Here is a 24,621-nt window from a genome sequence, read left to right as displayed (position 1 = left end):
CAGAATCATTTTGATGGTACGCTGACTTGTAACAGGATAATGGTGCCTCTTTCAACCCCACCCGCGCCCCAAAGGCCTGTTCTTGGAATATGTGACTTGGGTTGATCAAGTACAATCTCTCCAAAGAGGTTCGTAACTGAGAGATCGTCAGCAGCTTAAACCGCCAGAATCAAAAACAGCAAATTCAAGAATAATGCCGAAATATAGATCATTTAAAAAGACTTAGAGGGCATTAAAACCACCATTCATCTCTGATATCTAGTGTGGAAACTTTTAAAATATCACAAATTCTAAATGGAGTTTGGTGTGTTTGTTCCAGGGACAGCACTTCTAATAATGAAGAAAATACACTGTTGTGGTCAAGCGACTGACGGCTTTGTTTTTGTTCACGAAAACCTTTTAACAACTCGGGCTTAATGCCCAACAGAATTAATTACCACTTGTAGCTTCAGAGGGTGCTGCTGCTCAACAGAAGTTACACTGTGTTGGTTTAAAATGCACCTAATATGAAACTGACATTTTTGGTAAGGTTTAGATTAAGTGTCACCTCATGTGACTTTTCTGAATTTGTCTTTGATTTGAATTAGCCTTCTGATGTACATTTATGAAGCTGTGTTGCGTGATCTAAACTTTCCCTGCCACACACTTCTTATCTTTAAGTAAGAATTTGTCAACTTTGAACCACAGAGAGGCTGTTAACTTATAGGTGTCCCAAAGTATACAGGTTAAATCCACCTCTTACCCTGGCCATTTAATACCCAAAAGGACAATCCAGTACAGAATTATCACCTGACTCTGCAGCTTTGCTAGGTTATTAGTGGGGATGCACCCATCCAACTTTTCCTCTCCTGATCCCAGTTCTAATACCTCAGCTCTGGGTATCTGCCCATACCTGTGCTGTCTTTTTTCTAAATATAGAACCTGTATATTTCAGTGCCTAAAACTCACTCATCATCATTTCTGTATAAGGTCACATGAGGACAGGGTTGCTGTGGCACTAAAAATCGAGCTGATGGCAAACCATGAATGTGAGCGAGAGACGAAATGCTGAATTTTATGATGACATTCGTAAAGATGTCACAGCCGATCCATTTAAAAAGGTCAGCACAGGACCTGATACCGATCTAAATTTGGATCATTGCATCTCTACTTTTTAGCCTCATTGTTTTGGTTTTACAGTCTGCAAGTTCCCTCTCATTAATCTTGTTTCCAGCAGCAGCAGGCAGCTGTTTTCAGGAAGAAAAAAAAAAAACTGCCTGCCCAGCACCAAATGTCAGACGGACAAAGTTAGTAACTAGCTGGTGAACATAGTGTATTTTTCTCAGGAGTACTTTGAGACCAAAACAGAGCAAAAAGGAGAGTGAACATTGGACTTACACATTCCTCGGGTGGCTGGAGACACAACTCCAAATGAATGCTAATGTCACTCCGTGTCGGCTGTATGTGTACAGAAACATGATAAGGTGAAACTATTTATCTGAGGTGAATGTTTTTCAGCTCATTGCACAGTTCGTCTGCCCCCAAGTGGCTGAAACCATCAACTGATCAACAGATTACGCAGATTACAACTTTAACATTCTGCACATTGGAGTTACAGTGCATTTCCTGCTTCTTTTCCTCCTTCCCTGAAAAATGCGGCTCCCTCCTCTCCATACCACCACTTCTCTGAGTCCCATACCCTTGCTTTAGGGGCTATTACAGAGCTGAAACATCAGGCTTCTAAAATCTCTTTCCTAATCACTGTACTCTTAAGCACACAAGGTAGAATTACTGTAGATTTACGGTACAACGCATGGTAATGTAAGGCAACGTGTTTGTGTACGTATATATATGTGTGTGTGTGCCCGTAAGTAAGTGTGTTCGCAAGGTGTCAGACTGAGTGCAAATTAAATATGTTTTTCCCAAACAGTCAACCTGCTGTGTGAACCCAGGCAAAAGCTTTAATCCCTTTTTAATTTCACCTACTGCAAAGAATCCACTTCAGCCATGAAGGAGAGATGTCAGACGGCAAAACGGGAGGAAGGGGGTAAAAAAAGTATGTGTGTATATTGTATGTAGATGTGTGTGTGTGTGAGACGGGGTGGGGGGTAGTGGGAGAGATGGAGAGAGAGTATTCTCACCTATCAGATCATTCACCCAGCCCTCGCGCGGCGCGTCCCGGGTTCCCCATTGCTCACCCAAAGCGTCCACACGGCGTCACTGTTGCTGCGCTGCTAGCGCCTTGAATCCGCCCCCAACTTCACCACACAGGAAACAAGGTTACTGCCCAAGAGATGTCACTTCCGAAACACCCACTCCCGCTCGCTTGCTCGCGCTCGCTCCCTCACGCCCCCAGCCTATTGCCATGACAACCGAGAAAAGAATAGAATATAAGTGAGTGTTAAAGAGACAGAGGGATCAGAGAGACAGGGAAGAAGAGGGATGGAGAGAAGAGAGACAGAGGAGAGAGAGGGACAGAGAGGAAAAAATGGGGAAGAGTGAAGAAGAAGAGAAGGAGAGAATGGACAGAGAGAGAGGTGAATGAGTGGGCGGGGAAAGGATGGATGACAGAGGAGAGGCTGAGAGATTGAGAGAGAGAGAGAGAGAGAGAGAGAGAGAGAAGGTAGAGAGAGAGAGGAGGCATGTGGTGGGATGTGATCGGGGGGAAAGGGAAGAGGAGAGAGAGGTGTAGATGCTGTGGATGCCGTGAAGAAGAAGAGAGAGAAATGAAGTGATGAGAGACAGAGAGAGGGAAAGAAGGAAGGAAGGGAGGAAGGAAGGAGGACACTTTTTTGGGAATAGGGAGCCCACATCTTGTTCCCATAGCAACACAGCCATCCATGAAATACTGACTTGTACCTCCCTCTCACTCTCTTACTCTCCGTTTCTGTCTCTCCATCCCTCCCCCTCTCCTTTTCTCTTTCCATCTCTAACTATATATACACACACACCGTGAGCGTAAGTTGGCACTGAGTATGTATGCAGTAATCCAAGCTCTGCAACATTGTCAAACACATCAAAAGGTACCAAATTTACCATCAGTGTATCGCTTTGCAAGACTTAATCTGTATTTTTACACTCACAGTAGCCGTATCTTGGAGTCTGTCTTAATACAGTACTCACATGCCATATGTAAGTTGAGAGAGTTATTGGTCATTGTAATCACTCCTCCTCTCCATATTGGCTGCGAAATTATATCTTCCTTGCACAACTACACTGTAAAGACAGGGATATGCCGGAAACAAATGAGTTCGTACATCATGTCGTCTGACCACTTAACCCCTCAAAGCTGGGGGCAAAAAGCCTGCTGTCACAGAGGGCGAGATGAAACGGGTACAACTGTGCACACTTTCAGAGAGTGTATCCTCAAAGGACTTCACAGTGTGGCACTTGGTTGTTTGCACAAAAAGCGATGGAAGTAACAGTAAAAAGAATGAAACGAGTTAAATTCCAGCATTCTTCCTCACCTCCGCGCACCTGGCCAAGTGGGTGTGATTCTCGCACTGGCGGTGTCTGAAAGTTACAAAAGTTGGGGTAATGACGCCTCTAGAAACGTGGGATCAAATCTGCATCAATCAAATCAACTGCATCCAAATTAAGAGTTAATCTTTGTCCTGGTAGCCATGTGTAGATTTATTACCAGTGCTATGTCCTGGTCTTGTGTTAAAGTTTGTTGCCTGACAATTAGTTCTTCCCTTTGGGGTTGGGGCTTGGGTTTGGTTATGGTTAGGCACTGCAGAAATAACCAGTTGATGTTAGCATAAATTAGGGTTAAGGTTAAACATTGCAGAAAATGACTGGTTGGTTTGGGTTGCTGTGGCAGTAGGTGTTACTGGTGTTAAATGGTGTTCATGTGCACACTGATTGCGTAACTTGCCCACCATCTTTTTTCATTATTATAAAACCCATTTGGTTCATTTTTCACGTATCAGCAGTAGCGTTTACTTTCACCACATGAAAAACCTCTATTTTGTAAAATAGTAGTTATCAATATTTAGTAGTTGTTACAATCATAAACTGAAAGTGTCTGCTCTGTGCAGCAGCAGAGCAAAGTCACAGAGAAGTGGAGTCTTATCCCCTGAGAGAGGAAAGTTGACCAACAAGACAAGCAGAGGATTTGGTGCCAAAGTGAACAGCAAAAGCACTTTTTTGGCAATATTATTGATTAAAAACCCAGTGCCAAAAGGGAAAGAGATAACGTTGAGGCAATCTGCAAACTTTGTCTGATGAACGTGACAGCATCTGGAGGTAGCATGTCTAATCTACACACACACACACACACATACCGAGCCGACATAAGTCTTTTTCTTGAAAAATGTCCGGTGTAATCAATAACACCAGTGTTGTCGTGAGTTTATTACCAAGTCAGAAAATTTCCATAACATAGCACCAAATCTCCATGCAACTACAAGGATGTATCCCTCCACCACTACTAAGCAAGGAAATACTCTCCAGGGAGAAACAAAAAAGGAATTTCATACTAAAAAAGACGATAACTTTGGAGAATATCCACTTGATTTGGCTAATCCAGACTGTTGAACCCTCATTTTAGCTTTGGCTGAACCTTATAATGCATTGTTGTATTTAACATTTGAAGGGGATTATGTCTTGTCCTGAATCTTATTAAGTGGAGCTGCAGGAGGAAATATAACAGCAGTCAATAACTCTTTCAACGTACATGAGCCAAAAAAAAGCGAACCTGTCCTTTTACAATGAAGGGAAACCGTGGTTGAACAGATATACTGTCGATGTCAGCTCCATGCATGAGCTGACCTCGGAGATAAAAACCAAAATGCAATATATCTAAAAGGGGAGGGAGGGATCGATGTGGCCATCATCCCGCCATGAATCCCAATGAAGTTCAACTTTCTGCACTAACTCCTGCCAGCCTCTTCTCAACCTCCTCTCCCCCAACCTCTCTCGCCTTTCCCCCATCCATCTCTTGCCTCCTTCTCCTGCCCATCTGTTTCTCAGCGCCCCCCAACCCTTCGCTCTCTGGCTCCCTCTCTCTGGCATCTCTTTTCCTGGATGCAGCCTTGTCGTGTCTACCCTCCTGTAAATCTTTTATCCCTTTACCCCCCCCGTTTGTATTCAACACTGTCACTCTTCCACCTTTTCATCCTCAATATTCCTCTATCTGGGATTTAAAAAAACTTAATTATCTGTCCTAGAATCACATTTTTACCATTCACCTCTCTCCCATTCCCTCTCACTCCTCCATCTTCTCTCACACTCAGTTAGTCTATTTTTATTTCTAGATCTCTGTGATGTTTTCTCTGCCTCTCCAAATCTAAATTCAAATGTATCTACCTGACTCTCCTTTTCTTATTTGTGGCCTTTACCTTCTTTCTCTAAACACACATTTTGATCTCACTGCCAAATTTAAATTCTTGCTGAAATATTCAACTCAAATTGGCATTAATTTACTCAAACACATGTAGGCACACATGTAGGGATTAAAAGATTTCTAATAATAACCATACAATGCACAATAAATACAAATGACTCCATCTGTTCAAGTTTTGTGTTTGGTACTTTGGTGTTCTTCCATTTTCATCACTTGTGTGGCATGAAAACTGTGGCCAGTAGTAGCGCAAATGGCCTCAAGATGTCCGTGCCATTCATTTGCATTAACTTGCATAAGTTATTTCAACTTGTTCAAAACCTTTGAGGAAAATCTTGACCGTATTCCATGTGACAAGGGTATGCCACACGCTTAAATAAAGAAAACAAGACATCCAAATATTTGATCTTATTGATAAAATCAATGTAAAAGTCAATTTAAAAGAGGCTGTTTCTCCTCTACACTTCAACGTGGTCAGGATCTCCCCCAAGATTGTGAATGGGACGGACTCACAGTCAACTTGCAAGTAAATACAGATGAATGACAGGAACAGCTTGAGGCCATTCAGGCTTTGGCCAATAGCAAAGTTGGATTTGCCTGTTTTAGCTGTACAGTAGCCTTCTCTCACAATCTCCATCTCCACTGCTCTCTCGCTCTCAGTCTCCCACTCGCTTACACTCACTCCCACAACTCTCTTTGCCTCTCTCTTTCACTTGCACTCTCTCCCTCGTTCTCTGTTCGCATCTCTCCTTCACTTACCTAATGTCTTTTAACTCTAACTTGTTCATTTTAGCAACACCTCTATCAAAATGTCACTTAAATCTTTTCTTGCAAACTTTTTAAAATGTCACAGATATAAAATGTGACTTGTGTGTATTTCCATCGGGTATGTAGGCTGAAGCACATCTTGTATTTCCTGCCTGTCGATAAATATGAGAAAAAAATTATTCTTTTTAGGAATCTATTTGTCTCTGCCAATGACAGACTCGAGAAGAAAAAATACATGATATGTAATACAATAATATAAGACCTAATGGTCATAAAAAATAATAAAGATAAAAATAAATAAAATAAGCACCTCATTCATGGGAGAAGCATCAGATATTCCTGTGAGGTCATGGTGAGCAGGTATGTGAAAGACTTTAGAGTGTCCAGGCTGCTTTTGTGCTGTTGTACGCCTACACTGAACAACACATTGTGGGTTGCTCATGCCAAGTTTATGTCGTAATCAAGCCATCATTCACTTTTTATCTTTAACTTCCACAGGAAAAAACTTTGAAATCTGTTGAAATTATGTTTCAACAGTAGGAAAAAACTTTTTCCATAAAGACATTTTGGTACAGTTTGGCGTGTTGCAATTCACAGACGCTGGTTGCACTGAAACCCAGTCTGTCCCTAATACACCTGCTCCATCTGACACCCTGTGATTTCTGCTTCACACTCCCGCACTCTCATGCCCCCCCAACCCCCTAGTCCACCATGTTTTATCTGTCTCTGACATTCAATCTCTCCTGCATTTTGCTCTAAACAGTTTGACAGGCTACACAGGAAACTCCCCAGGTTGCTCTGTAAGACCCTAAGTTCTTTTGCACCCGTTTTATGTTCAGTGGCAGCACAAAAAGGCTGCAACTGTCTGATGGCTCATTTAAAGTAGTTGTAGCAGTAACACCACAGGAACACACAACCATGCATGTTCATCACCATTTCTCTGCAACAGTCCTGCACTGGAGGACAATTTAAGTGTGAAAGGAAGATGAAGAAGAGGAAGAAACTAATATAATGATGCCCGGGATAGTTGTTACACGTAAAGTGCAATCTAGACATGTAATTTTTCCAGTTGAATGCCGGGAGTTAAGATCCTGGTATTACACAGGAGTTCTTGCCAAAATGTGCTCCCATTTCCCAAGAAAAATACCTGCAGCGGGAGTTAAGGATTTTTAGCAATGTTTGTGCACCTGTGTGTTTGCGTACTTATGTCTGCAACTACACAGCTAGTGAGAACATATGCATTTTAATCCCCCAGTTATACTGTTTTTATTCTAATCCCTCTGCACAGATGCAACACACGCCTCTGGCCTTAAAAATCAACAAAACTTGCCTTTCTATGTGTGCCTTCCTTTTCATCACTTTGTGTCATTCATAAAAACAGACCCCAATAATTTTATTGAGGTCCTCTTACCTGTTCTATGACTGAACTTCCAAACTGAAGAATCATAATTGCCCATACTATCTATTAATATATCAAAAGAAGCCAGGAAGCAGGACTGCTGACCTTACAAGCATGCAAATATCATTCTCTTTTTGGGTGTTTGTGCATGTACTGTCACTGTGTGCTCATAGGTTATGAGTACACTTCCCCACACCTGTTGTATTCCTTACTGTATACACTGCCTGATAAATCTCTGTGATACATGTCCGATACTATATTTTCTAGTAGTGCACATTTTTTGAAGCAGGACACAAAGCTGGACTGAGCTGAACCACAACTGTGTTAGTGTAACATCACTTGCAAGTCATGCTCCTCGTGCCCTGACCCCTGTGTGTTTTTGTTTCTCTCTTTGGTGTCACCATGCTGATTGAAAGCGGGTCGAGCCAAGCTGTCCCTAAGAGATAAAGAGCAATTATAGTCATCTGTCCTCAATCCAGAGATAGACTAGGAACTGTGTCATTGTCTTATTACCCAAAGGGTTGTCGCTGAAACTTCTCACTCATAACACACCTTAACTCATGTTGCCTCAGCACCGTCTGACAAACAGCTGATGGGCAGACAAAGAAACTCAAGGGTACAAGATGAAGTACAGGGAGGTGTTCAGAAACCTTTATGATGAAGACCTCAGTAACTGTAGTAGAACTCTGGAGAAGTAGTAGAGGAAGAAAAAGTTCCATTAGCCAAGTGTCATGTCTCGAGAAAAATGCTTGCATCATCCACTTGCCATTTGTCTTGAGTCAAAGCTGTCTGACAACTCATAAAATTGTGTGTCCTCTGAGGTCAGACCAATAGATTTGTTTGCAGATAAACCAACAGGTAATGATAGCCATCACTATGATGTTATTTTATTTACTGATTTAATTGGCCTATTTGTCTTGTAAATTTCCTCTTAATCAATTTAACTCTGCACAGTAGTACTGTATGTAAGTAAAATTTGTTCTACATCTGAAAAGCTAAGGTGGGTCACTCTGCCTTGAGGTAGTGCCAACGTACAAAAAAAAGAATTTCATTAGTCTGGGTTCAGTGGAGTATTACAACCCCAAGTCTAAGTGCTGTTTTAGCCTTTAGAATATCATTTTGCAAGAAACACTGGGGCCCAGATTTACTAAATCTTTTGTATCTAATTTCAAACATATTCTGCTGCCAAAAAAAAAAGAAAAAAAGTTCTTTATCAAACAGGTGAACCGGCCTAGATTGTCAGTTTCAACCTGTATACTATATAAATCTCGATGTCAGCACACAAACTGTGAGCACACAAAAAGTGTTCAGAGGAGCTGCATCGAATTAGTTAAAAAACAAAAAATAACAGCTTATAAGAAATAAACAAAAGGGGGCAGTAATAAATGCCTTTGCAACAGCTGCAGAAAACCAAACAAAGTGCAGACAGGAAGTTGTGGAGTTGACAGAGTCAGTTGTTTCACTTGGAGCCCCAGGACTACATACAGCTGCTGTGTCTCAAGTCCCAGATGTGAGTACTTCAATATGTCTTGTCATTTGTCAACTAGTCATTTGTATTTTCATTAAAATAACTACATTTTGATTCTATTCTGAGCCTGCAGACGTCTGAACTGCACCTTTAAAGCTCTCCTTCACTCTAACAGTCTGCCTAGAAGTCAGTCTGAGTCTGATTGCATAATTAGCTGCTGTCTTAGTAAATCAGACTTTAACCCAACACAGGTTGTGAGCCAAGGATTGAATGAAAGACAAATCTGGCCTTGAAAGGTTACGATTTTTGGGGGGCAAAAAAGCGAATATTGGTAGAAAAAACGATCACTTATCTGCAGCCTCAGTCTAAAAATATGAGTATCATCTTTCAGAAACCCATATCTACAGTATCATTTGTTTGGCCTGGTGAGCTGAAGACCACAGGACCGACATGGTTCGTTCCACCTGGCCCATCTCTCAGCTGAATGAGCAGCCAGTATTTCTTCACTGGCAGGATGCTTCAGATAAGAGCTGCACACTGTGTTCAGCATGCTCTTCTTAGACAGATACTGTAGATTACATTCATTTCACTATCATTTTGATTCCATGAGCTGAAACATCAATGGACTTGATTAAATTTACCTATTGGGAGCATTCTGAATAAAGTGTGTCCGGACTTATTATTATGGGTGGACTGGCTGGCTGCGCTGAGAGCTTGCCGGGCGTTGTAATTTATTTTTTTAAATAAATCTGACCAGCTTTATTCTGTGAAAATGATAATGATATCAATTTAGGCAGGCATAATTCCTTTCATATTTTACTTGCTGGAGTTTGGGGTTCTTGTAGCATATTGTGCCTCAGTGGGCAAGAATGTAATCTATTCTATCACCTAAAAACCTGAAGAAACCTTTTCATATGAAAGATGAAATGTCTTCAAGAACGTCCAGTTGCCTTTGTGTGGCATTTGGAAAAGAAAAGAATAATAATATGAAGAAAAAACACCACAATCCTCACAATTGAGATACTGAAACTATGAAACATTTGGCAATGTTGCTGGAAAAATTACTTCAACAACAATCAGCTATCAAAATAACAACCAAAAGAAAATTAATCAAGGGATCCAGGATCCAAATGGAACCAGCAAAGGTCAAAATATCTTCATATATATATATATATATATAAATAGATCTCAGAATTGTTAAGACATTCATGGAGGAACCATCTAGTTTGACTAATCCATCTAGCAGCCTTGTGGAGTTCCTGGTGTTGATGTTAAGTCCCCATTGCGGTGCACCAAAGCTTGTAGGAAGGGGCAGGAAGGCATCATAGGAAGGCAGCCACTTCAGCCACTTCCCTGAGATATTAACCCAGCTGTTTAGACAGTTTCCACTCCACAGTTCTTAGATATTCATGACTACATGGTGTAGCATCACTGTACTGTCACTTCCCATAAAAGTTCATCAGCGCACACACTTGCAAACTCCATTAACGACAGAGACCCATTGGTGTATGAGACAAAAATATGTTTTCTTGCACACATCTGCCAGCAGGAATAACACCTTCCCTCATTCTTCACAGCTCACTTTTCAGCAAGTACATGGTGCGTGAACCCCCCCCCCCACACACACACACGTACACACACACACACACACACAAGGCCACTACATACACCAAGAATGCGAAATATTAGGAACACCTTCCCGATTCCGAGCCTCAACCTCCTTATCCTGTCTCCTCGCCTTCATCCACATCCACGCTCTGTCACGGTTGAGATAGATTTGTTGTAGCAGATGAAATTAATAAGGGATCACATGATTCATCTGGTACGTCTACTGTACAGGAAGAGCAGGTGTTCCTATTTTTTACACTCCCACACAACCAGGGGAGAAAACACACATGAGAACACATTCACAGGCACACAACCACGAGATACTCTGACATTTGCAAACGCTCAGGTGTCCACAGTCACATGAATGGGTAAAGAGCAGTAGTTCAGCTGCCGGAACACAACGTTGAGCTCGTAAGAAATGCTGAAGCTGAAGAGAGAAGGTCCTCTGCAGCCACCTTTACATAAGTACAGTAATTCACAACTTTTTATTTTTAATTAGTGAAATAGTGTGAGGGTGATTTGTATCATCTGAGGAAATATTCACTGCAAAAAGAGCCCCGTGTTTGTTTCATCACACTCTCAAAGTACTTATTTCCGGTTGTTCCTTTCAGTAGTCTGTTTGTGTGTGCCCCAAGGATTAAAGAGATTCTTTGCACGTCTTTCTGTGTGTGTGTGTGTGTGTGTGTGTGTGTGTGTATATATATTTGTCCAGTTACTGTCAGGTTACAGTAGGAAACAAAAAAATCCCCTCTCAGAGTAAGGAGCACTGGGCACAAAGAATGGTTGGAATAAATATCATCATATTAGAAAGATTATTAGCCCTTTGTATCCCAATACAGCAAATGTATGATGTTCAGTGACCTCTGCTCCGCTGTTATGTGTAACACAAAACTCTTTGTACATTGTAAAACAAAACCGTAAAACAAGTAATTATCCTTACCATCTATTTGGACAAACAAATTTTGCAAAAACAGTATGATAATATCTAAACTGCTTTCATCTATCTACATGTTTTGGATGGCTTCGTAAAATGACAATCAATAAATCACATAAAATATTATTAAATATATATGATCAAATTTCTCATCTGATCATTTTAGTCCAGATGTTGCTGTACCTAAATTAAAAGTGATTCAACCTGCAGTATGACTTATGTGGCACCTTGTTGAGCAGCAGAAACAAGTTGGGAACACTGACATATAATCAGCTTTTAAGTTGATATGGTGAACGTCTTAGCAAACAGAACAACCAGCAGGCAAGTAGATCCAATATTCACTCTGTTTCAGCTCTGTTTTTGGCCTCCACCAACTCCTGAGGGGAGCATCTGGCTCATTAGCTGCTAAATGCTCCACAATATTCACCAGCTTGTTGCTAACTGTGTCTTTTTATTGTCTGGTGCTGAGCAGGGAGCGTACAGTGGATTTTTAGAGCTTTTTTTATCTGCTGCAGCAGAAAACAACACTATGAGAGCGGGGAGAGTGAACCGAACAGTAAAGTAGTGGTTTGGACAGCTACACACTGAGCTGAAATTTGCTCTGAAGCCTCATAAAGCTGAGGGGAGCTGCAGATTATGAGCAGCTCCTTTCAAAATGTCGTATTTTCACATTGTTTTTTGTTTCTTTATTTAAAAAAATATTGATTTTGGCTGCTTAAAAGTGTAAATAAGTTCATTCGGAGATGTGCTGTATGTCCTTAAGAGCATGTGCGTGCATAACTGTTCTAGCCAGTGTGTGTAAGACATCAGCTGTCCAGCCTGTACAAGTTTGTTTATGTGGACACAAAGACGCGTCACTGTGTACTCATTCACTCACTCCCATTACTGTTACTGATGATGTCAGACGCCGTTAAATGATGTCACTGTCAGCTCCCCGAGTGCTCACCTCAGGCCTCTCCAACCGCTCTGCTCAGCCACTAATATGAACAGACATATACCTCCAATGGAAGCACATCCGCCTTCCTTACAAGCAAGATATAAGCAGCGGGCTTCCAGTGCGCAGCAGCCATTCCTGCCACATGCCATTACCTCACATCTTCACTCCGAATTCATGGCAAGTTAAGTGAACGTGTAACACTCTTCCCTCCCTGGAGGGTCTGAGAAGTGCGCTTGTGACTCAGACTTTTGCCGATTTAAATCTGTGAGCCTGCTAGAAGACATCTTGTTGGGTACCGGAAATGACAGATGCTCTCCTGTCTCTCAACAATTATCAACTGGGCAAGGCAGCTAAACTCCAGCAGGGCTGCTCAGTTATCACCTGAGGAAAACTGCAGTTGCATCTCCATAGTGCCTGAATGTGTAACTATAAGAATGAGGGGCTTAATAGGGAGAGGCGGGTCATGCTCAGCAAACCTACCCTGGATAAATACAGGTTTAAAAAAAATAAATAGTTCAGTTGTGAGACATAAACGATCGAGCCAAACCCCTGAGTCAGAAACTCCATAAAATGTATTCATTGGCTCACATTGTTTTGTCTTTTCCTTCTTTCTTTTGCATTACAACAGAGGTACAGTCCAAGACTGAGCATATGCTGAAAGATTGCTGCATTTGTATGAAGTGCATGCTCTGTCTTTGGGGGGACAGCTTGGCATTTATTTTATGCAAGTCAGCTCTTCCTGTTTCCCTACAGTACATCAACTCCATGTCTCTTCTCCCTCCGTGAGTTTATCTGCCGGGTGAGGTGATGACATCACTTGAAAGATCAGAAACCCCTTCCTCAATTAAACCAGTCCAATAATAGAGTCCTGTTATCATATCAGATGTTTGTCCTCAGTGATAGATTCTACGAGCTAAAGTGACAGTGGCCTGCAGACACTACTGATGAGAGCAGACAGGCGAACGAGAGCTGGACACAAACTGACATCCCAGGAATACTTGCTGTCCAAGATCAATGTGGACCAAACCTTTGTTTTCCTCTGTTTATGGTGTCTGTGGTAAGATCCACAGTTTATCCTGCAGTTATTTTTAAAATTCCTCCTGGGCAGCCACATTCAAAATTTAACATATTTTAATTCTAGTCATGTGGATTAGACCTCTCTCAGACCTTGAAGAAAAGGGGTAATTAACAAAACCTCACATGAGGCTGTAGCAGTGTTAACCCTGGTAGAAAATGCTGACTGAACAGAAACCACCACCGTTTGACACGCTACAACATCTATGACTTATTTATACCTGAATTCTAATATCCTCCTTTTACACCAGCAGTATGCAAATTGTCAGTCCAGTACTTGCCACTTACAGTTTTCTTCTACCCTTCTGAGTACAAACATATTATAACCCATGAGAGAAAACAACTCAGCATACGGCACTTGTGTTACATGTTCATTTTCCGTCCAATTGCATGTGTTACATAAAGACAGGCTTCAGGACCTGGGGGTCATGGCGTGGTGGCAAACCACTTGGATTGTAGCATCTGCGAAGCAACCTTTCACCCAGAAATAATGGCAGCGTGTGCCAGAGCTGAGAGCAGTTAGAAAATGTCAGTGATGTGGTTTGCACAAAACCGTGTGTGCAAATACTGCAAGGAAAATTTACCAGAGGAGATCATTTGATGTAACTTCAGACCTCTTGCAAAAGAGGAGCAGGAGGTGAGAGGACTTCTTCTGTCTTTAAAGACAGCAATCTTAACACCCCTGAACAGTTTAACAATAGGAACACTGGGTTAACAATCCTCTTCTGAATGACATAAAAATATAAGATTGCCCAAAATGGCTTCTGTCATGCAGTGCTCTTTGGATAGGAGCATTGGTTTCCTTATGTTCTTAAATGACACTAGTAAATATTAGATGCTCTTGCACAGTCCTTGCAATTTCCAAATTTAAACGTGAGAGTGAAGTGAGAGCACAAAATTAAAAGTGTGGTTTTGGCATCCTGCAAGCCCTTCTCATCACCATCCATTCCTACCTGTTTGACAGTGCTGTTAATCAAAAACAACAGAGTCTTATGCTCTTGTTCTATTACATTAAATCCAATCAATCACTGCTCTGACTGGATGAAGCATATACACACACGACGTCCAATATTAAAAATTAACATTTCTTCCTTACATATAAAATTGGAATTCTTTTGCAAAAAACAGTCATTAAAACTACTCCTCATTCTGATAATTAATACCTTCAAATAATGGCACATCTCTTCAGTGCAGTAACATGCCTGGATGTGGTCTGATACAGTAGAAAAATACTCAAATCGTGTGTGGGACTGTGTGAAAAGGAGGCTAAATTTACCATCAGCTATTGAGTGAGCCTGCTAACCTTTATGAGGTCCTTTGAGTGGAGGTAAAACTCTACTACACACATATTACACACAATGACATGAATACACACAGAGAGACACAAACGCACACACACACACACACACACACACACAGAGGCATGCATGCAATATAGTGAATATAACAACAAATTGCTCTAATCTACATCTGAAATCAAGGCACAACCCACATTATCTATTAAAGAAACATATCTGGTTGTAAAACCTTTCAAATGGTAATACAGTACTTTGAAATGTGAGGTCTGCTCATAGTACAGCATAAGAAGAGTTTGATTCCTAAGTCAAATATCCAGCACCTGAAAAAGATGATATCTACACTCACAAAAGTATTAATTGTAAAATAAATAAAGCAGGTATGGTGCCTAATGATGGACAAAGGAAAAGCAAAGTCCCTGTTGGACACACTATAGTTACTTCCTTCTGATGTAAGCATGTAATGGTTGGGGATGTTGATGCAGTTGATGCCAAAATTGAAAAATCATGATGCTACTTGATTTTCCACAGTAGATATCATAGCTACTGGAGATGTGATTCTTTCAGGACTGATGTGGGCAGCATAATAACCATACAAGACATTTGGAAATAAATACGCCAAAAGTTGCTGCACAAGTTACAAACAACCAAAAGCCACCATGAAAACAGAGTCACAGAGCATATAATGGTGACTTTTTAAATTAATATCAAACTGCCTGCTTCCCATCAAGGGGCCCCACCCCAACACTTTTCACTTATTTTAATGAGTTATGCACATTAAAATGGAATCGAGCCTGATGCTGAGGCAGCTGGCATCCATAAAGCCACCGCTGATAATGAAGAAGCAGCCAGTTGACCATGTACTGTCTGCCACAATGTTGAACTGTACTTTATCATCTTCTGTGATTGATACTCTTAACTCGAAACTTAGTTTAATGTCACACAGGACAAAGACAAGGAGCAAATCCTCATGTTTGAAAGGGAATATTTGGCATTTTTCTGGGGATTATAAAAATAGTTAATTTCCTGTTAATCAAGTTATTGCATTGGTTCTAAAATGATTTGAACCCTTAAATGTCTGAAAAGTGAAAGTGAAAAGAGAATCACAAAAACTCACACACTGTTAACATCTAAAATATTCTACTTTTTTCCATCTACTCTATTTGATATTCTAATGCAAAGCAAGATGCTTCAGGTTTATCATTTATTCATTCAATTGCTCTGCCCACCTAATCCTTTTCTGGCACACCTGGGGCTACAGCCTATCCCAGCATGCACTGGGTGGATGGCAGGACACTGGGCAGGTCGCCAGTCCATCACAGGTTGAACACAGATAGGCAGACATCCACTCACGCTCACATTCATACCTACGGGCAATTTAGAGTCTCCACTCTGCCTGACTTGCACATCTTTGCAATGTGGGAGGGAACCAGAGAAAACCCACACAAACGTGCAAACTGCGCACAGGAAGAGCCAAGGATCAAACCTGGGTCTTCTTGCTGTGAGGCGATGGTGTAAACCACTAAGCTACCAAACCTGTGAGGTTACCTTCATGACATCAAGTGCAGCAGAATACAGCTCTGAACATGAGTAAGACTTTACAATGACCAATTCAATATATGTTGGCTTAGGAATGAACCTGCCACTACACATAGTAACTTCACACAAGCAATTTTAGTTTTAGTTTAATCACTAATTATTTTCTTGATTAACTGTTTCTTTCAGAAAAATTCTGATGCTCATCACACTTTCCCAGATCCCAACTGAGAACTGTCTGGTTCTGTCAGGCCAAAACCCAAAGATGTTCATTATTTACAGTGATATAAAACTGAGAAAGGCTGCAAATCCTCATATTTAAGGAGGTAGAAGCAGCAAATGTTCAGCATTGAGCAAAAGTTCTGCCTGAAATGATTTAATTACATGATTTTCAAAGTAGCTGAAGAATAGTTTCCTGTCAGTCGAGTAAACTAATTGATTAGTTGACCAACTGTGTCAGATTTTAGTGATAAATACTCTGTGTACTCCTTGTGTGCTATATGTACATATTTTAGTTTCAAACATTCAAAGACTAATTAAACCTATCAACAAAACATGAGGAAATAACACTTAGGACATTATGTCAAAGGTGCCTATACACTGTTACAGAAATAGCTACTGAAGTTAGCATGCTAACCAGCTAGCCCTGGCCTGTCCCATCATGTCATACCACTTTGTACCTCAAAAGGTGATAGTGAGTGTCCAGTCTGCTCTCAGTGCAACATGAGAGGATGAAGAAGCAGAGCAGCATAAAGAACATACTCAAATCCCTTGTCAATCATGTTAGTCAGGCATTGGAACAGTAAACACAACGATGGCTGCAGCTCTTGGCAAGCGACAATTCAAAAATCACAGCCACGGCCACCTACTCCCAGCCAGAAACCACATTTGGTGGCAAAGAAAAGAAGTGACAGAAATTGAAGTAAAACAAGAGTTAACATTAGCGTTGCTTTCCGCTGCTTTCTTGCGATGTTTCTGCCTGGTATGTAAACAGCTGTTAATGCTAATGTAGCTGTGTAGAGATAGTAAATACTTACATTTAGCACCCTAAGTATAAATTTCAACTTGTGAGCAAAAAAGGCCCATCTCACAAAAATAAAGTTCCTGCTGGAGCTCTACAGGACATGCCTGCACACAAAACTGTGACATTTCCTGAAAATGGCAAACCTTTTATTTTCAGGTTATTCTCAACAGCTTTGTCATGGAAATGCTTTCATTCTAATTATTACCGAGTAAAAATACAATATTCATTGATATTTTACCAGTCATTCCAGATTTTTTACACGTTGCCATGGCACTGTGCCCAAAATTGCCTCTTCACTGCACAAAAAAATGCTGTAATTTTAGTTAAGGGCTCATCAAATCTGTGTATTTGTAGTGAAAAATTGAAATGTTTAAGGAGACAGAGGTGATGTAACATGCTGTTAGTGACAGTGTTGAGGAGAGCTGATAACTTTCTTACTTGCACAACTACGGCCAATTCTATAAAAATAAAATATACCTCATTTGAAGCATTAAATGTACTGTATCATGAACATTGTTTAGTGAAGGTCATGTGATTCATACTTATTCCAGAGCTGAATGGATGTTTGGTTCAGCTGAGCTGGTACAATAATTTTTGTGACCTGATATGACTGCCTCTCTCCACTGAACTGAGGCAGACTGCAGCATCCCAGCATCAAACATACAACCAGACATGCACAGAAAAAACACACAAACACAAAACTAATACAAGCAAATATATACACGCATACGCACACAAACAAAAAGAGGTAAAAATAGAAAAATGCCTGAAATGAACGGCTCTACAGGTGCCTGATTAAACAACTCAACAGTGCAGTATAGTCTTGTTCAGTGTGGTGTAGCATGCTGAATACCAGACTGAGCAGAGCACTGTATTCCTCACTCAGAGACTGATAGCCTGACACTGATGTTTAATCCAGCTTCAGGCTTCAATGCACAGAGATGTTTTTTCCTATTAATTTCAGAGGCCATTATTTTACAGCCTGTGGTAGTGGCCCCTTATTTTTCTGGCCCTCAAGCTGCTTCAGGGAGAATATTAAAAGGTACTTGAAATGTTCTACTTTGAGTGTGCATGTCAAAGGAAATGATAAAGTCCCCCTAGTGTACTGTACAGATTTTAATTATGCATAATATTATTTAACATAGGATATAATAATATATATATATATATAAAAAATATGGGTTCCATATTATTTTTCATTAAAATGTTATGTTAATGACAGAAACTTCACTTAATGACGTAATCTCAGTTTGAAACTTTTACTTTCATATGAGCAGTAGGTGTCTCATTTTCTTAAATGGCAAAGGTGGGAAATACATCTGTATAAAAAAACATCCAAAGATATTCAATATCTTATAATTACATAATCTAACTAGGCATCTGCAGGTATAATGTAATGCAAACCTCAACACTCACTACACAAAATGCCTTCATGCCATGAATTCATCTTTAAAAAATAGTCCATATCCACTGGTCACCCAATGAGTCATACTACTGACATATGTACAGTAACTTCTCACACTGCCTAGGGTATTTGGCTTAAACCTCACAGTTCTGAATCACAGGGCATCCATGGGATTGGGTGACATCATGCCTGCAAACCTTATGAGCCAACCATATCCAGAGGGAGATCATTATCCCGGATTGGCAGCCCTCTGATTGGCTCAGGAGGGAGAGGAGGCAGCTCATCCTGACCTTTTTGCTGTGAGTGAATCCTGACAAGATCAATCAAAAGCCAAGGCATTTTCTCTCTCTATCTCTCACGCTCTCTCTCTCTCTCTCTCTCTGCACAAACCCATTGAGTCATTCCACTCAGGCTTTGCAGCAGAATTGAATTACCCACCCACCCAAAGTGTAGCTGAATCTAAAAAGCCACTCCTCCCGAGTTCCAGCGACTCAGTTCCAGCAGCCCCCATGTAGATTCCCCCAATATCACTAAAGCACTCAAGAGGATCTCTTAGAAGCTCTTAGAGGATAAGGGCACAGACATTCTTTAACTGAAGCTAGTTTAGCATTGGACAACAGATCAGCTGAAGACTGAACTCAGTCTGTTGATACTGAATAAAAAGACGGTGAAGACACAACTGGACTGAGGATTCATCTATTCTTTGCCAAAAATAAACCATATGGAGCCTTCCATGAGCAAATTACATTATATTTTCTAATATTGTTATAGCCTGAGGTCTACCTCAAACTATATTTTTGAGGACCAGACTACAAATTCAAATCATGTCCAGATCTCCAGATCAGAATCATGGGTCACAGTCCCTGTAGTACAGACATATTTTATGTTGCCGAAGTCAGCTATTGATTGACCTCCAGGGTATCAAAGACCTTGAAATGCCAGATTATATGTGTTTGAACAAGCTTGGAAAGCAGCTGCTATGCACCACCCTGTGTGATTATTCACTGGGCCCTTGCACACACTGATGAATGTGTAAAATATTATACAGTCAAATTAAAGCCTGCTGAACTCTGATTGACTTCCTATCTGCAGGCCAGAACAATAACACGAGTTCTATTTCTTCAAATATCTTGACATCATTGCATGTCTTTCACTGGAAGAGCTTTGGGGAGACTTGAAAAAGCTTGAAGGCACAGTCTGATTTGACATTTAGAAGTGCTGACTTCCCACATCTAGAGGGGATTCGGCCAGCAAATTTAAAACGTCCCTGAACTTGGACAGGGGGTCCTTTGATTCGCGAAACATCAGATCATAAAGATCTGTCAACACCAGCAGAGAAGCTCTCCGGCTGGAGAATTCAGCCCTACACGCGTGATTAAAAGCAAATCACTTCTCCCGCATGCTCATCGCTGGTCGACTCCGCAGCTAATTCGACACAACACTTGAAAAAGCCGCCGCAAACGCATCTCCAATACACTCAGCGCCCCACTGGAGAATGAATGGGCTCTCTCTTTTGACAGATCATCTAGTGCACAGGGCTAGATGAATTTCGCGCATGCAGTACAGTAATAGCCTAACAGATGATGGTTCTTGGCACAGCCTGAGTAGTGGAGGGGTGTAAGACAGTCCCTTATGTCACATGGGAGAAAGAGAGGGAAAGAGAAGGAGGGAAAAGAGGAGTGCTGCAGTGCATTGGTGGTGGTGTGCTGTCTCTTTAACTATGGCCATTCTTGACAGGAGCTGCTGTATCAAACTACTGTAAAATCGACAAGGCCAGGGTTAGCTCAGCAGCTGGCTGCTCGCTTCCATATAGTGTCCATCTGCACTCATGGATACAGCCATTGTGGAGAAGGGAAAAGAGGGAGAGAGCGAAGAGACAGTGTGGGGGTAGAGGAGCATGTGTGCGTGTGTGTAGTACATGTATGTGTTTGTGTGTGTGGGTGGGTGGTTCAGCATGAGGGGGGTCGACCACGGTGGAGGAGAGAGAGAAAGAAAAAGAAGGAGAAAGAGATAGACTGAAAGGAGGTGTGAGTTTAAGGGAGCGAATGAGGGAGGAAAAAGATTTAGCCAAGATAGGAAGGCCCATCTCTGCTGCTGCTGCCTGCCTCCCACTAACTGCCTGTTCATGTGAGCCGGTACTTGGCATGACTGCAAATGGCTTGCCTGGTACATTAGCTTAACACACTCGTCAATGTGGGCTCAAATACATCTGCAAGATCGTCAAGGTTTTTTTTTTTTGCCCCCCTCCCTCCTTTCTCCTGTTACATGGATCTATATCTCATCACAAATCAATGTCACACTAATATCAGCCGTCTTATCACATATTTTATCTCTAGATGTTGAGTCACTGTGCAGCAATAAATATCACACAGTGTTACATAATCACTTTGAGTAACCATGGAGCTTCTAATGTATAGGTAGACAGGGGAGATAGATGGAGTATCTGAGTGTACTGAGCTGGTTGGCCAAAAAACATACTGACGCAAAGATTATTTTCACTATTGATTATTTTTTCCGATTAACTGCTTGGTCTATAAAATATCAGAGAACAGCGAGAAATGCACAACAGTTTCCCAAAATCTCAACATGTAGTCTTCATTCAAAATCGCTCATTTTGCCCAAACACAATCCAAAACCCCTAGAAGACAGTTCAGTCAGTTAACAGTGATAGAAAACAGGGAAAAGCAGGGAATGTTTCGACTTGCTAAAATATTTCCATGATTTCCAAGGGGTGTGATTTAATCACTGATAAAAAAAAAACATTAGTTGGTAAATTTCTAATAGTTTTACCAATTTATATATATATATATATCAATATAACCACAACATACTGAGTTTATAGCCATAGAAAACTACAAAAACCACAAAATATTCACATTTGAGAAACTGAAATGAGAGAATTTTGACATATTTTCTAAAAAATTATGCAAAATGATTGATTGATTAACAAAATAGCTGCCAGTTATTTTTCTATCACTAAACATGTTCTTAAGGGGACATATGAGGACTTTTGGATTTTACCAGATAAATAATATACAGTGTGGTACACAATGCTTGAAAATAGACAGGTTTACAGGTGTCATCAAACATTAATGGTGCAATTATTAACCTCACTGTCGACTGGTGTATTTCCACATTGATACGCTTCATAATCCATCTTACGGTTAAACCCTCAGCAGTTGTACCAAATTGTATAAGACTAAACACTGCTCAGCTCCAAAAACAATGTCTAAAATGAAACACCACTGTGCGATCAGAGAGAGAGAGTACTCAGTGCCATCGCTGGCAGGTTTTGAAGGTGCAGCACTGTGCTCACAATTTCCTGGCAATGACTACCAGAGTGGGCTTGCACACACGCACACTCACTCACTCACACACACAGTGGCAGAGCATCTCACCAACATTATGCAACCAACTTCTATAGCTGCACTTGCACAAGAGGGTATTTTGGCCATTATCTGCTCTGCTCTGAGGGAATAAAAAGCAGAGTAAAAAGGAGCCGAGCGGGCCGTCACAGTTAAATTTGGTGTCTCTTTTCATGTGCGGCTCAGATGTTGACTCCAGGGTCATAGTGAAGTCCAGTTTTTTCAGGTCAAGATTCGTCTCCATTTTGGAGACACACACATTGTTCTACATGTGGTTGGGGGGGTTAGTGTGTGAGTGTGTGCTTGCATCCACACACATACCACCATCACCCGCTCTCACCTGAAGTCACGTGCAACACACCTCCACTCTCTCCTGAACCCACACACTGACTACACACCACTCGCTTCTTCTCTCTCTCTGTCACACACACTCACATCTGCTCACACACTTCCACTTCCTCCCCAATCCCTACAGTTTTTTGGCGTCCTTACCCCTCCTTGGTAACAGGTACTCACACAAACCACGACACCCTAAATCCTTCACAGTTCCTCCGAACTTTGGCGTTCCATCTCACTCCAGTCTGACTCTGGCCATCACATTTGAGGAGTTTGCTTGCCTCCCCCCCCAATCACTCACACACACACACACACACACACGCTGCAAATTGAACGTTTCGACTGGATGGATGTGAGGCAGCTCACTGCAGCACGCCTGCTCACATATAGCATTAGTCACAGTTGCAGTGCAATGATACTGAGGGGAATCTGCCTTTACCGTACACTGAAGCGCCTTTCACCCACTCACACTCCAGTATGGGGCGATAAAAAGACCAGCAAGAAATGAAGTAGCCTCTCATTTTTGGTCATCTGCATATTTTCTTTTTTTTTTTTAGTGGGGCCAAAGTTTTCACACACAGGAAGCAGGATACAGTCCATTGAAGATAAAATCCTAAACACATTCCATAAGATACTACAGTACAGAAAAACTACAAGTCCCTAGAGGAATATTTCATGACTAGCATAGGAGATAAAAACCATAATTAAGTAATAAAAGGACCCTCTAAACTCCTTATACACCACCGAGAGTGCCTGAAAGGATATTATAGGAGCATTACACCAAAGAACACAATAAACCATTAAGTATGATAAGGACAGTATAAACTCCATAGCGTATTAACAGTAGACAAGTATCATCTTGTCGCTATAAACTCCTTATGAGTACCACATGTATGCTGTGACACCACAGGATTATTAAAGGAATATTTCAGGAATATTATGGCATTTTCTCCATCGCCGCTGTGTGGCCGCTCTCAAACGGAGGAATGCACTTGCGTTGAGTAGACCGTGACACCAGTACACATGCATACCTTATTACAATACTATAATTGCCGCATGCACAGGTCCATACGGACGCACGCTGCGCTGGAGCCGAGTATGTTAGTGCGTGCGTGTGTGTGTGCATGTGTGGGCATCTATCTAGAAGGCACTCTAGGGCTATGTCTATGCACCTGTCGGCTATGGTGCGTTTAGATATGCCTATTGAATATGATAGTGCCAGAGAGACAGAGGGAGAAGAGAGGGACAGAGAGAGATAGGGAGAGAGAAGGAGAGAGAGAGAGCGAGAGAGAGAGAGAGGATGGTGAGGAACGGGGGAGGAGGACAGAAAAGAAAGATGCAGTGGATGAGAAAAAATATAAAATATCTGCCGTGTCTTACCTTGAAAGGGAACATAGGACATGTTCCAACGGCATTGAACGTAGGCTTTGCGTCTCGGCGGTCTCTCGGCGCTCAGAAGTATCAGGGAACCAAATTAGAAATAAATCTGAAAAATAAAAATTAAAAAAACACGCGATTTTACTGCTGTTCACAGTTGGAGCCGAAGGAGAGGCCAATATTCCGCTGTTATAAAAACTGGCATCATAATCCACGACCGCTTATAAAGCGCCCGGTTCCCGGTGCATAAAAAAATACAGGATGCAGAAATGTGTGTATGTGTGTGTTGTGAGTGTGTGTGCGTGTGTGTATGTGTGTGTGTGTTTATTTGCACGCTGCTGTTGAGGTGTGAGGGTGAAACACGAGTGAGTGAGTGAGTGTGTGTGAGTGAGAGAGAGAGAGAGAGAGAGAGAGAGAGAGAGAGAGAGAGAGAGAGAGAGAGAGAAGGGGGTGGAGGACTGGGCACGCGCGCGTGTGCGTGTTTCCGTGTGTGCGTCTGTGTGTGTGTGGGTGCGCACATTTCCCAATACCTATATCCTATCTTTAGCCTGTGCATTTTACATTTTGTGCTCGGAAAAAAAGATATTTTAATAATGTTGCAGTGAGCGTAAATTCACTGTACTGCTTCAGGCTACAGTACTCTCTCTCTCTCTCTGTGTGTGTGTGTGTGTGTGTGTGTGTGTGTGTGTGTGTAGTGAGTGATGCCAAGGCCGGATTAACTTCCACAGGGGCACAAATTTGCTGTTGGGGGCCCCAATGACCACCACAATAC

The 24,621-nt window shown here is 41.5% G+C and overlaps 1 protein-coding gene across 6 annotated transcripts in view; it reads right to left on the bottom strand.

Annotated features, from left to right (window-relative positions):
- The window catches only part of syngap1b (synaptic Ras GTPase activating protein 1b), a 129,701-nt gene extending 105,505 nt beyond the window's left edge, over window positions 1–24,196 (bottom strand). For all 6 annotated transcript variants that reach the window (XM_051076016.1, XM_051076017.1, XM_051076020.1 and 3 more), the window contains exon 1: window positions 23,853–24,196. In XM_051076016.1, coding sequence (XP_050931973.1) covers window positions 23,853–23,874 — 22 coding nt within the window. In that variant the 5' untranslated portion in view covers window positions 23,875–24,196. The remainder of the gene's footprint in view (window positions 1–23,852) is intronic.
- Between the last annotated feature and the right edge of the window lie 425 nt (window positions 24,197–24,621).

Source organism: Lates calcarifer, linkage group LG15 (genome assembly GCF_001640805.2).
Source record: "Lates calcarifer isolate ASB-BC8 linkage group LG15, TLL_Latcal_v3, whole genome shotgun sequence".
NCBI classification, from domain to species: domain Eukaryota; kingdom Metazoa; phylum Chordata; class Actinopteri; family Centropomidae; genus Lates; species Lates calcarifer.
This window is presented reverse-complemented; position numbering and strand designations above follow the sequence as displayed.